At 47.0% G+C, this 13,593-nt stretch overlaps 1 protein-coding gene across 3 annotated transcripts in view; it reads left to right on the forward strand.

The window, feature by feature from the left end:
• The window catches only part of LOC144724433 (2-oxoglutarate dehydrogenase complex component E1-like), a 42,413-nt gene that overhangs the window by 6,804 nt on the left and 22,016 nt on the right, over positions 1-13,593 (forward strand). For all 3 annotated transcript variants that reach the window (XM_078603551.1, XM_078603552.1, XM_078603550.1), the window contains exons 2-7: positions 1,714-1,900; positions 3,953-4,084; positions 5,190-5,286; positions 11,677-11,792; positions 11,972-12,126; positions 12,675-12,821. In XM_078603551.1, the coding sequence (XP_078459677.1) occupies positions 1,718-1,900; positions 3,953-4,084; positions 5,190-5,286; positions 11,677-11,792; positions 11,972-12,126; positions 12,675-12,821 (830 nt within the window). In that variant the 5' untranslated portion in view covers positions 1,714-1,717. The remainder of the gene's footprint in view (positions 1-1,713; positions 1,901-3,952; positions 4,085-5,189; positions 5,287-11,676; positions 11,793-11,971; positions 12,127-12,674; positions 12,822-13,593) is intronic.

A 13,593-nucleotide genomic window follows, 5' to 3' on the forward strand; every position in this document is an offset into this window, starting at 1 on the left:
AATGCTTTGATTTAATGGTTTGAAAGCTATTTGGCGTATTTACGGAAAGGCTTGAATGTGTTTCCCGTAGCATTCAAAACATATGCAGCCGAGTTGTTGATGAACATAATAATGACATTTATAACGCGTCAGATTTTGCAGACGGGTCAACAACTCAGAGGCGTAGGGCTGCTCGAAAGCCCTGACCCAACCCGATAGGGGCCTTGAGATGTTTTTTGAAAGTCAGAGTGCATTTGATGTTGCGAACGTGCAAAGGGATAGAGTTGAACACCGAGGGGGCAGCAGCAGAGAACCGACGTGAGGCTGTAACAGTTCGAGACCTTTGGGTGACGCTGCATAGGGTTCTAACATGAGCCTTCAGTGCAAGGCGAGAGCAGTGAGGCGAGGCATGGTGGGGAACTGGTGGTGAAGGCACGGGACTTTCCATAAAATCTCGTTGCGCTCGCCAGGACCGTGACCTCGCGCGTCGTTGTTTAGAGGGATGGAACTCACGATAAACCATTCATACTATTAAGTGTGGACCTGTGTAGTTGATTAACCTAGCCCAAACTGCTATCGAAGAACAATTCGTTTATCGTAGATCCTCGAGTGTATCGTAAGTATGGGTAAATTGTACGCCCAGGTTTAAGTTTGTGAGCTACGTGACGATAGCTTCAGGAGTGGCATGACCAGCGCCGTCCATTCCGCTGCAGAGCAGGCGTGGAAGGATACGGTTGTTAGCAATATGGTCAATTGTTTGTTATGGTCCAATATTTGGTTTCTGGTGGCAGCAACCACTGAACCGCGTGGGTCATCTTTATTTTAACCACTCGTGGAAGATGTGTGTGCAGAGACCAGTCGAATAATATTTATTTAAAATGGACGATTGCACATTTACGCACTAACAAGCACCCGTACTTTTACCCCAGGGTTCAGTGTCTCAGTGGGCTCTCCCACCTTGTAAAATAAAGATCACCGATTGTCGGCTGGTATGTTATGTCTACTTTATTATGTACTCGCAAGCAGCCTATGTCAGAATGAGATAAAATTAGCGGTGATGAAAATGACGTATCTCACCTGTGTATTGACAGTTCAATTTTAATGCGCAGTTTTATTGAGGGGGGGGGGGGATGTGTTGTTTTGGTGTGTTCTGGGACTGATTTTGTTGTTGCTTCATCGCTGTCTTGTCCAAGTTTGCATTTGGTATTGAAAAATCGGCAGGAATTTATTTATGCAATTTGGACTGATATACTTACCTTCTAGTTATTTTGCACATCTATAATGTTTTGTATTGTTTGTTGTAACTTGCTGACCTGCCCCTTCTGGAGGAATCCAGTGAGGATCCAGTGAGGATTCCTCCAGTTTAAATAAAGATTCTGATTCTGAGGTACAATAAATCATACATAAATGCTCATAGTTAGCTGATATTTTGTGAACACCTTTTGATGTGGGATGTAATCTCCAGCGATATTGTCAAAAATGTTGCTTTTTAACATTCACTATTGACTGAAAAACAAAATCAATTGGTATATTCGCCCAAATAAGGACCACTTTGCGGGGGGGCAGCAGTGGTTATCCCATGGAGAGACCGGCCCTCACCACGGCAAAGTCGACTTTCCACCACTGGCGGCTCGGGACCCACCAACGGAGATGAACCCACCACCACGCGAGGTGCATCTTAAGAAAATGAATTATTTAATCCATGCGGCACCCTCTCTCCTTTTCCCCCGGCAGCGACATGATGCTGACACTAACTCGGGTGGGTGCCGCCTGCCGCACCCGTCTGGCTGCTGCCCCGAGGGCACTGGGGGTTGCCCAGGGACCGCCGCTGGCCATGAGCGTGCGTTCTTTGCAGTTGGAGAATGGCTACGTGCAAGCCATGTACCAGGAGTGGATGCAAGACCCGAGCAGTGTACACCAGGTGACGTGCGTCTGCCAGTGTGTGTGGTGATGGGGTGGGGGGCTGCTGTGACACATTACACTATCATGCCCGACTTGATTGATACGAGCTGTTTAGCAATGGCCCCAATAGCCTGTACGGCTATAGGAGGATATTTGTCTTTGTGTGTGCACTGGGCAGCGGAAGTGTAGCGGTTAGCACACTGCGCTGCAAACCCGGCGACCCGAGTTCGATTCCCGCTCACGGCTATTATCTGAACTGGTCCTAGGCCTCTCCTAGGTCGACTCGGTCTCAAATGAGTACCTGGTGCAGTGTGTAAACATCGCCACTGTGGAGACAAACGCGGTCGGGCGTGGGGTTGGCCACCCAACCCCTCGTGTGCTTTGCCGGCCTTCATTGGTGTTTGCTAACAGCACTTGCCCCATCAGTCTGTTAAAGGCTATACGGGGAAATTTTGTCTTTTGTGTGCACTGCGTTACGAACCTCGGTTCCATTCTTAGCCATGCTTTACATAAATGTAAAATGGCATCTGAACCGGTCCTGGGTTTTCCGTAGGTCTACAAAGCCCTAAATTCAGCCGCTTGTGATGCGTGTAATCCTCATCACTGCAGACACAAGTGGCTGAGCATAACTTTGACCAAACCAAAATAACGCCTCGGCCACCTTTAGGTGTTCACTAAGGAGCATTTGGTCCAATAGTGTGTGCGCATTTAGGAATGTGATTTGGGTTTCTGGTGAGTTGTTAATTGCAGTGAGCATGTTCGTATTTACGGATATGTACCGTACACTGTGTGATGCATTTGTGGGAACACGTGTGTGTACGTGACGAAAGAATACTCTCTTGCAAAGCTTTTGTATGCAAGAAATAAACTTAGAGGGGGAATTGACCCATACGGCACTCTTGCCACAACCCTAGCATTAACAAGTCGATGCCTGCAGTTGCCTAAGAGTTGAGTGTATTGACGACAGAGCTTTCCTTTCTGTCTCTACAACCTATTGAAGCTTCCTCCTACGTAAAAAAATTAAACTAATTTAACAAATACCCCCCCACGTTCCTATTCAGATCTGCACAAAATAACACCGTCGCATGGCATTGTGCGCTGACCAAGTCAGAATCCAAGTACAGTAAAACCTTGGATTGCGAGTAACATGGTCTGCGAGTGTGTCGTGTTATGAAAGCATTGCAGTAACACCACCCTTGCGGCATTGCACACTAGATCACGGCTCTCGGCCTCGCACGTGATTATTAAAAGGTCTGTTGATTTGTTAAAAGTCAAAGTGTTTTGCATGCGTTACGTTCCCCACGATCGGCCATTTTGTGCCATTACTGAAGCTGGGCTCATAACTGAAGGATGAGTTTCGTAACCAGATACCTCTCGAAGCCGTGCAACTTAATCTTTGTCTGCAACTGTTTTGTCCACTTTTCTGAGGGAGTCATTGCACAACACAGAATCGAAACGGAATTTTCAGACTTGTAACAACCAAATTGTAGTTTGCAAATGTGTCCCGTGGTGATGAAAATACATGGCTGCAAATCGCCACCGAGCAGATGGACACTTGAAAATAGTCCTGTCTTCTGTCAGAAACCAGTTGTGCAACTGGTTGCAGAGACATCCACATTCATGCAATTCAATTGCATACAACTGTGCTGTAAATGTATTTTTTTTCAATCTCCTCTCATTGGACCAGCAAAGAGAAATCTGGCACGGCGGTCAAAGCCCTCGACTTGGTAGGAAAGCAGCGAGTGCAAATCCTGGTCTACAGTCAACTCAGCTGAGAATGTCCACCACTGGCTCAGAACTGCCAAACAATGGCTCCTGCTCATTTGAGCAGGAAGAAAATTCGAACCATGTCATCACCATCCTCCACTAGTAAGGTGGCATACATGGGAACACGTGGTGAGTTGCGCATGAAGGTGGTGGTTATATGTCGGTAATCCTGCTGAATCCAGTGAATGTGAGCACTGGGCTGAAAGTCATCACAGAAATGTATGAAAAAATGAATACAGACTCACTTTGTTTGACGACTAACCGAACGACACCCTTGTCCCCATGTATCCCCGTCTGATCCCAGTCGTGGGATAATTACTTTAGAAGCACGAACCTCGGGAGCCCCTCGCTTCTGAGCAGCGTGCAGACGAGCCCAGTGAACGAGAAGACCGTGTCCGACCACATGAACGTGCACAAACTCATACGCGCGTATCAGGTACATGTGTGCCTTGGCTTGTGTGTGTACGAATGTATACCTGTGTGTGTGTATTTGATGTGGGAGTGTAGCGGTTAGCGCGCTACGCTATTAACCTGGCGACCTGGGCTCGATTCCCGCTCACGGCCAACACCAGTGACGATTATCTTAACCGGTGCTGGGCCTCCCCTAGGTGGACTCAGCCTCAAATGAGTACCTGGTACGATGTGTAAACACTGCCACTAAGGAGACAAAGGCGGCCGGGCATAAAAATACACACAAAACAATTTAAGTAAAATTCCCAGATTTTGCACAAAGTGGCCAAGTGTCCAACGTGTCTCGGGCACCCCTCAGGTTGACTCGGCCTTAATTGGTGTGTAAGTATCAGTACTGGGGAAACAAAGGGATGGAATATTGTGCATGCCAGATTAAATAGGCGCTCGCTAACGGGCACTGGTACCAACGGTCAATCAGGGGATTCTGTCTTGCGTGTTTTTTTTATTGGTGTGTGTTTATGTCACAGTGTCTCCCTTCTCAAATATTCACGGGGTTGTGGTTATCTCTCTCCTGGTGGCCCTGAACCATAACCCCATATCCAGACGAATGAACAGGTATGGGTTCATCTGTACGTGTGTGTAGTCACAATTGTGGAGCAGTGACGCATGTGGCTAGTGCACTGCACTATGAACCCAGCAACCCGAGTTGGATTCCCGCTCGGGACCAATAACAGTGGCGAATATTTGAACTGGTTCTGTGTCTCCCGTAGCTCTACTCAGCCTCAAATAAGTACCTGGGGTGATGCGTGAACATTACTACTGGGAAGATAAAGGTGTGATGTTGGCCATCCATTCCCTCGTGTGCCGCGTGGGCCTTCATAGGTGCTCGCCAACAGTACTTAACACAAGAGTGTTAAAGACTATACGGGGGTCTTTGTATTCACAAGTAACCTGTTGTGTTTATCTCGCATCCACACACACACAAACACACACACAAACGCACACACACAAACACACACAAACACACACACACAAACGCACACACACAAACACACAAACGCACACACACACAAACGCACACACACTAACGCACACACACACACACACGTACAAAACCACTCTTCCACCAGGTACGAGGACACCTAATCGCCAAGCTGGATCCCCTGCAATTGCAGAACCAGGACCACATTGTCGCAAAGGATCTCATCTACGACATGAGCAGCCTGGGTACGTTTCTCCCAACAAGACTGGGCACAAGATGGCCTTGGCCTTTGACAGTGGCTCAGTAAAATGTTTTGCGCAAGCCAACTTCATAACATTCGTCCGATACTTAGTGTTGTTTATTTATAGTAGTCACGGCTGTATAGGTTTCATTATTTCTTTTAAGGGTGCCGTTAAACGCGTATTGTTGTGTTCAGTAAATACCATGTCCAACCGTTAAAACGTTGGAGGACATTTTAAACTAAATTTATAGTTTCATGGACGTGAAAATACGCAAACAGATTGCTTTGAAACCAAACATTCTATCGATAGTGTTGCCTGATCAGGCGGTGTTCCTTATTCTAACCCTAGAGGCACGATATTAATCATGATTCCTGACAATGGGAACTATAGTGTAACTTCTCATCCTTGGCTGGCATTTGAGCTTACGTCTTAATGTGTAAGGAACCTTAATGCGTGTCTCGCTTAACAAGCATTCATTTTACGAGAATTCGCCAAAACGAGCAATTTGAATTTAGCCCAATTTGTTAGTGAAACGAGCAAATGTTAGCATAACGAGCGGAGAACGATCGATAAAATGTGTCCCATCGCAGGGTGCCACCACGGCATGCTGCTATTTGCTTAGCAGCTGTGCTGTACTGTACTGCGTAAGCACGTGATTTGGGTGGGTGCGGGTGGGGGCCTCGTGGTAGCACCGTATGGGTGGGTAGGTGGGAGCTGGAGGGGTTTGTGTGTGGGGAGTGGTGGAGCAACGGTTAGCCTGCGGCACTACAAAACCTGACGTCCCGAGTTTCATTCCCGCCAACACCAGTGACGATTATCTGAACCGGTCCTGGGCCTCTCCTAGAATGACATAGACTCAAACAAGTACCTGGTGCAGTGTGTCAATTTCACCACTAGTGAGACAAAGGCGGCCGTGCGTGGTTCTGGCCACCCACCTCTCGTGTGCCCTTCCCAGCCTTCATCGGTGCTCGCTTGCAGCACTTGGCCCAACAGTCTGTTAAGGCTATTTGGGGAGCTTTGTCTTTGGGGGGGGCGGTCCGGGAAGTCGGTTTGTTTGCATGTATGAGAGACGGAGAGAGCGCAAGATGGCTGTATGATTTAGTGGAGAGAGTGTGAGCGTGTTGATTTCGAATATGGGGCTATACAGGGGATCTTGCACTAGTTCTTCATGTGTGGTAAGTGTTTAAATTTATGTTGTATTCCCCTTTTTATCGTAATAAGTATTTCTTATGTTAAAACAGTTGTTCAAGAGTGGAACATTTTGGGGCGGAAACCTAATTCAGCTTTTAACATGGGAGCCAATGGGAAAACGATGGTCGTTTCACGAGTGTTCGCTTACCGAGCAATTTTGGCAGAACGTATCTCACTCGTTAAACGGGACACACCTGTATTTGTTGGCAGCACTATGCCAGTGAGGTTGCTCTGCATCCCTTACAGAGTGTACTGGAATATTCATAAGTCTGTCAATTCATCATTTGGCATTGTCAATAGAAGGCGTGCTAAAGGCCGTGCCTGTTTGCGTCTTCATCTCTCAACGTAGTCTGCGATGCCACAATGCATCTCATTCCTGCACATGAACGTATCTTACCGTTTCGTCTCTTTGGCGTTAGTCCTTTCTGCTGCCATTTTACCATGAATATCGGTTCTTTAGCCGTCATCCCCGTTGGGCATGGGCCCAACCCTGCTATTATTTATGGTTCACGTGACATTTCTGATTTTACAATAAGAAACGACATTACCTTGTCCATTCACTACTGGATAAAGGCCCCCCCATGCCTCGTGTCAGCCATGATGGTTATTTTTGCCATACTTCACACTGATCATTGCGAGTTGGTGAACAGGTGTTTATGATTACATGAGTAGTACTGTATTATTACTTTGGGGACGGGGGGGGGCAGTGGGGTACAACATTGGCGAGTGATAGCGAGTTGATCTTTGACCCCGATAGTGAAGCCATGAGGGATGGGAGATGGCATGGGGAGACCGTAATTCAACAGTGGACTGACAATTGACGATGGCTGTTGGCATTTCACAGTGGTATTCATTTTTCTTCCCCAGAGAAATTACAGGGTGATGGGCTGCTATAACCTCTGATTATTGCAACTTCGCTGTTATGTTACTTTAACATGGAAAAGCCTTGCTGAATGTCAAGACTCATTTTCAGGACTGTCTTTGTTCTGTGATGCTTGGCCAATTCCTTGGAGGAAAACCAGAGCATTCTGACAACATCTACACAATTGTGTCAGAAACCTACTTTCTTAACTATCCGCCAAGTATTTGGATTACAAGCGGGCGGGGGGGCACCACCAGACAAATTTACACGTAAATGATTAATGGGTGGTGTGCCTTTGCAACTATGACCGGAACTGATGACCTTCACGAAAGAGGTAATATATCTCAGCGGACTTACAGCTGCCGGCTTTATTGACGTCTGCGCTTGAAGAGCAGTGCAGGTTAGGCGGTGTGGGCATGGGGGTGACGTTATGCAGCCCGTATGGTTCAGAGTTGCTTCTATCCAGCGCGCGGCGGTTGTGCCGGTCTCTGGGACCTGGCGAAAAGGAACATTTGTGCACCTTTATCTGGGGTCAAACATTGAGCGTACAGTATTTTCGCTGTTAGTGCTGCATACCCAAGCAGGAGAGCGCTCATCGAGATAACAGGGCAGTGCTTTGTCATCCAGTGTGGTAAGGTAGGAATAGGTATAATAATTCGTAAAGAGTAAATTTTTGCTTAGTTTTGTTCACTCCATAAGCATCAATGTAACCTCCGTTTATCATTTGAATATAGTTTTTAATAACTGTAAACAATTGTCCCACACACGCAATTGCGTGCTGTACTGGAATAATAATTGTGAGCATAAATCCTGTTGGGTGATGCTGCTGTTAGAACACTTAGCTTACCATGAACAAAAAAGACTCAACACACTCGTCAACAACACTGCCCTCAAAGAAAAAAAAAGTATAATTAGTGACATTGGCCCTTTTTCAACACACATAAACGGAGGCCAGAAAGATAGAGCTCATAAGGGTTGGAGACTTCCCTAAACATCATGGGGCCTGATGAAAATGATACTTTTAAAAATGATTCCAATGATAAGTTTTTAGATGTGCTCATGAATATTTACCTAATAGTAGCTTTTGAGTACCAGAAAAATCCTCCAATTAAACAACAGTGTTTGCAGAATACATGCATTAATTTGAGAAGTTTAATTATAAAATGTTGAAACCGTGCATTGTGGGAATGTTTGTTCGTGTGGGGGCTCGGCACAGTCCCCACTAGCAGTGCATCCATAGACCCAGCGACCACTTCAATGGAATGAATTTGACAGCCTTGCATTTCTGAGGCAAATTATTTGGTGATGCAGCAGAGGTGGCAGTGGGTGCACAAGCACGATCGGGAAATAAACTAACAAGAGCAAAACACACTTATGGGAAGATTCTGAATTGAAATCATGGCCGAGGTCGTCTCAAAGTCTACCTCGCCTCCTTGGTTGATTCAGGGAGTACCATTCTGTTACAAGTCACGAGTGAGTGGGTGTCCAATGAATAAACAACCACTTCCTCCCCTGCCATAGGAATGTGGAATGTACACGGCAAGCTTAAAGCAGCATGAGGTGGTGGTACTCTGTTGGCAGCTGTCTAACTCCATATTCTTCTGACAGGGGTTCTGCATTTCAAAACTGGGGTAACTTACAGAGACAAAGAACCAACGTTGGGGCAAGTGTTGTTAGCATGGGTGGAAAAAACCCGATTTTTCCAGCGGCAGGCATCGGGTTTTTTCTTTAATACAATTAAACCCGATTTTGGGGAGTTAAAACCTGGTTTAATGAATACGAAACTCTGATCCGAGGCTTAGGCTGCTTCCTCGTCGGTGCTGCTATCGTACTTGGGGCCGTCGGGCACGGGGTAGTCGTAGAATGCGGCGGGCAGGTTGGTCTTGATGAACACGAGCTTCTCCACAATCATGGGCGCCTGTGAGTTCCTTAGCTTGGAATGGATGAAGCCCATTGCTGAGAAGTTGGCGAAGTGCGGTTCTGCAATTAGAACCAATTAAACCAGATTTCTCCCAGATGATCGAGTTTAATATAAAAAGACAATTAAACCCGATTGTAAAAAACCCGACTGTGCCACCCTTGGTTGTTAGTGAGCGCCTATGAAGGCAGGCATGGCACACGAGGTGGGTGGCCACCATCACACCTGGCCGCCTTTGTTTCCCTAGTGCTGATGTTTACACATCGCACCAGGAACTAATTTGAGGCCGAGGTGACCTATGTATATATGTTTAACTTTCGTACCGTACGTAGCTAACCAGAGGTGCTAACCAGAGGTGCGACCTAGGAGAGACCCGGGACCAGTTCAGATAATCGTCACTGGTGTTGGCTCATGTAAATTGTTTTTAATAATTTGACCCAGTACGCTAACAAAATGAGTGGTTAAAACAGTCGCCGTTACACGATCTACAGCCTCAGTCCAGTGTAGTTATACAACACGCGGTTATACAATGGGCCATTAGTGTCACTGTGTCATAACACTGAAGTGCACTCACATCCGCTGGTTTGTTGACCAAATGCACTGTGCTGTTCCATGCGGTGTGGATGTGTTTGTGTGTTGCTAAGTCCCTGCTTACCTTCGCGTATTCTTAGGGTGGGAGGGAGTGGTGGTGCAATGGATCAAATCCTCGTCATTCTTGCTGTGACGCGAGATGTTAACTACCTGCAGGAGGTCGTGGGTTCAATCCCGGGCCCTGATGCCCTGTATATTTGGGGTTTGCGTGTTCTCCCTGTGGTCCGTGTGGTCCGTGTGGATTTTTCTCCAGGTCCTCCGATTTTTCCCCTCCACATTTGGAAACATGCGTTGAGAGTATTTGGCTGCTATACATTTCCACATGATAAGCCACTTCATTCAGCTATCATTTGTGGCCAGATCGATTCTGAAAAAAAGCTATATAGCTCAGTGGGCCTTGCCTAGTAATATTTACATCAGTTGGGCGTTTGCCACCCCTTGCAGAGGTTCATGGTTCGAATCCAGTAGCCAACCTGATTATCACTGTGTGTAATAACCATAATAATACGTGCTGTCTGATTCACAGTAGACGATAAAGATGCCCTAACGTCATATGCAAGAGTACACCAATGTGGGCCGGTGTCGGGATTCAAATTTGCCAAATTCCAAAATGACACACAAATTACTCAGTTGGGATAAAACACGTAGCAATCATCGCCCGCTATTGGCAGTCTAATGGCCCGTGGTGACTTTTGCAAATGAGGCTATCCTTGTCTCTGGAGTTCTCGCCCATTTAAACAAAATAAACTCAATCGGCACTGAGGAGTTGTGGATAGATGTTGTGCTGACAACATTGTCCCATCTTGTACCAGATCACTCGTAATAGGCTCTTGCAAACAGCACTTATCCTGTGGTCTATAAGAATAACTTTGATCTCTTTAATTGTTGACAAGGGTGTGAATGGCAACACGATATTGATTTGAAAGTGCACCTGGGGCAAATTCACACACACTTCCACCCCAGCAGTTTCCTTAATTCCACACAGGTCCAGTCTCAAACTGGAGAAACTTGATTCTCGAGTTATGCTGTCAGCAGATAATTGCTTGGTTCGGTTTTTTTTTAGTCCGGCTCCTCCAGTTTATTCCTGACGAGGCAAAAATTGTGCAGGCATGTCCAGTTTTCACGCATCATGGCAAAACATGAAATTTGCCAAAATAGTCAGTCAATCAGATATTATTAATATCCTTCCCTCAATCTACAAATGGATGAAGGCCTCTTTCTGCACGCCGTGTCGGTCGTAAAGATTGTTTCGACTCTACTTCACACACCAGTTAAGTTCAAACATGCCTTGCAATGGAATGCGGTTGCATAGCTCTTAGCGTGAACCACTGATCTAACGTACCACCGCCCCCAGAAATTAGTGAAAAATATCACAGTCTACCCACCCCCCCACTCAAGTAATAAGGTGACAACTCCTCTCTGCTGACTTGACATTTCAGACTGAAAAGAGTGAAATTGGTTGGTATGATGGTTAAAAGGTAATTGTATAATGACGCATCAGTTGATTACAGTTGATGAAATTGCTCGCGATATGTGCATGTAACAATAGATTCAGATTTATTGAAATTATATGGAAATGTAATAATAATAACTTAAATTTAAAAAGCTCCCTTTAACGATCATTTTCAGGGCGCGATAATGTACGTGTGCTGTGGGAAATTCTCACAGTGCTGTGCATTTTCAAAGTCAATTGCACGTGTGTTTGACCGGCTAGCTGGTGCCAATGTCACACGCCACCTCTCGTACCAAGTGGAAGTTCGTTATTTATTTTCAATATCGCAAGGTTGACCGGACATGAACTCACAGTAGCTCATGCCTTCTCCGCCCCCAGCCAGTTACGGGTTCCTGGAGTCCGACCTGGACCAGGCGTTGAAGCTGCCGAACACGACCTTCATCGGCGGGGACCGCTCTGATCTGACCCTGCGAGACATCCTACAGCGTTTGAAGGCACGCACCCGTGGACACGCACACAAGCTCCGTCGCAAACGCACGTTGATGGTCGTACCGACCTGCTCGTGCACCCTGCTGGCCTTCATGTCTGCTCGTTAACAGCACTTGCCCAAACAGTCCGTGAAAAGTCTATAGGGGGATATTTGTGTTTTGTCTGTGTGCGTGTGTGAATTTAGGATGTTTACTGTGGCTCTATTGGGGTCGAGTTCATGTTCATCAATGACCGGGAGCAGTGCCAGTGGATCCGGCAGCGCTTTGAGATGCCCGGTGCTGGAACGCTCACCCCGGCCGAAAAGAAGCAGCTTCTTATCCGCTTGCTGCGAGCCACCCGGTACATCCCAACACGACCAGGCCCTTGCCTGCCTGGCTTCCTGCCTACTTGGCTACCATACTTCCTACCCATTTAACTACATACCCACCTACTTGCCCACACCTACCAACAACACACATGTCCGTCTATATATGTTTGCACTAACCTACTTGCCCAACTTTCTACCCACAGACTGAGCTTCTGAGCTACTTAGCTACTCACTGACGCTTATAAACTGAGGTTCAAAACTACCTACCCACTAGCCTTCCCATGTACCCACCCATCTGCTTATCTGCTTACCTATATCACTACATATTTTTACCCACCTACCCAACCATATACTCATCAACCCACTCATTGAAATAACTACATAGACACCAACCCATCTACTTTTGCACACACCCACTTACATATATCCACAACCTAACTACCGCTTACCTACGAACATTCCCTCTTAGCGGCTTGCCTACCCACCAACCTACCCTCCAGCTTACCGACCTACCCTCATAACTACGACCCTGCGTGCCTAATAACCACCTTGCCCGCCTGACCACGTGTGTTTATCGTAGCTTCGAGGAATTCCTGGCGAAGAAGTGGTCGTCGGAGAAGCGCTTCGGCGTCGAAGGCTGCGAGATGCTCGTGCCGGCACTCAGGACCATCGTGGATTGCTCCAGCGTCATGGGCGTCGATGCCATCACGCTCGGCATGCCTCACCGGTACCGCACGGCCGGCCCGGCAGAGAGCCACAGCCGCGCACTCGCTCATGGCCCAATGAGGCCTTCTCTCAAAGCCCGCAGTCAGCCTTCACTCAATGGGACGTCACTCCTCCGCTGCTGTTGCCCCGTGCTCTCTGAAACATCTTTCCTCTGACAGTCTGCACTGTGGAGACCCCCTCCCTCAGTTCAAGTTCAGGATAAAAAAAAAATGTCTGTTCTGAATGACCGATTGTCGCTCTGTAAAAAAGTGTCTTCGTACACACTCTACCATAACCAGTGCTCTCTCTATAGCCTATTTTACCGAAGCCCTGCTTCTTTGCCCTTTCAGTAATACCTTTCCTTGAAAATTGCCGTTTCCAAACGTTGCTTGGCCATTTGTTTCAATAAGTCCAGGGGCGCTGATAGGCCATGCCCTCTACCCTACGCCATGCCCTTTGTACCCTAGACTACGCCCCTCTACCTGAGGCCTCAACAATGGGATGTGACTCATACCGTGCACGTGCATGCCATTTGGCGGGAAGAGTACTATTTGGGTTGTGTTATTGGTGGCCTTACGAGTGGGTGTGGTTGGGAAAGGTGGTGTATATGTATCTTTTTATAAGCAATATATGAGTGGTGTAAAGTGGTTAGCGTGAGTGGCTTCTGTGTGTGTAGGTCACTTACATTCTCTTTGTTAATCCTCTGAGCGTATCAGGACCTACCTCCCCGAGCCATGCAGGTCGTCCTGGGGATTATTTGACCATACTTCACCACGGGAGTTCTGAAAGGGGGG

The sequence above is a fragment of the Lampetra planeri genome, chromosome 20 (genome assembly GCF_965212315.1).
Source record: "Lampetra planeri chromosome 20, kcLamPlan1.2.h2, whole genome shotgun sequence".
In the NCBI taxonomy this organism is placed as follows: Eukaryota; Metazoa; Chordata; class Hyperoartia; order Petromyzontiformes; family Petromyzontidae; genus Lampetra; species Lampetra planeri.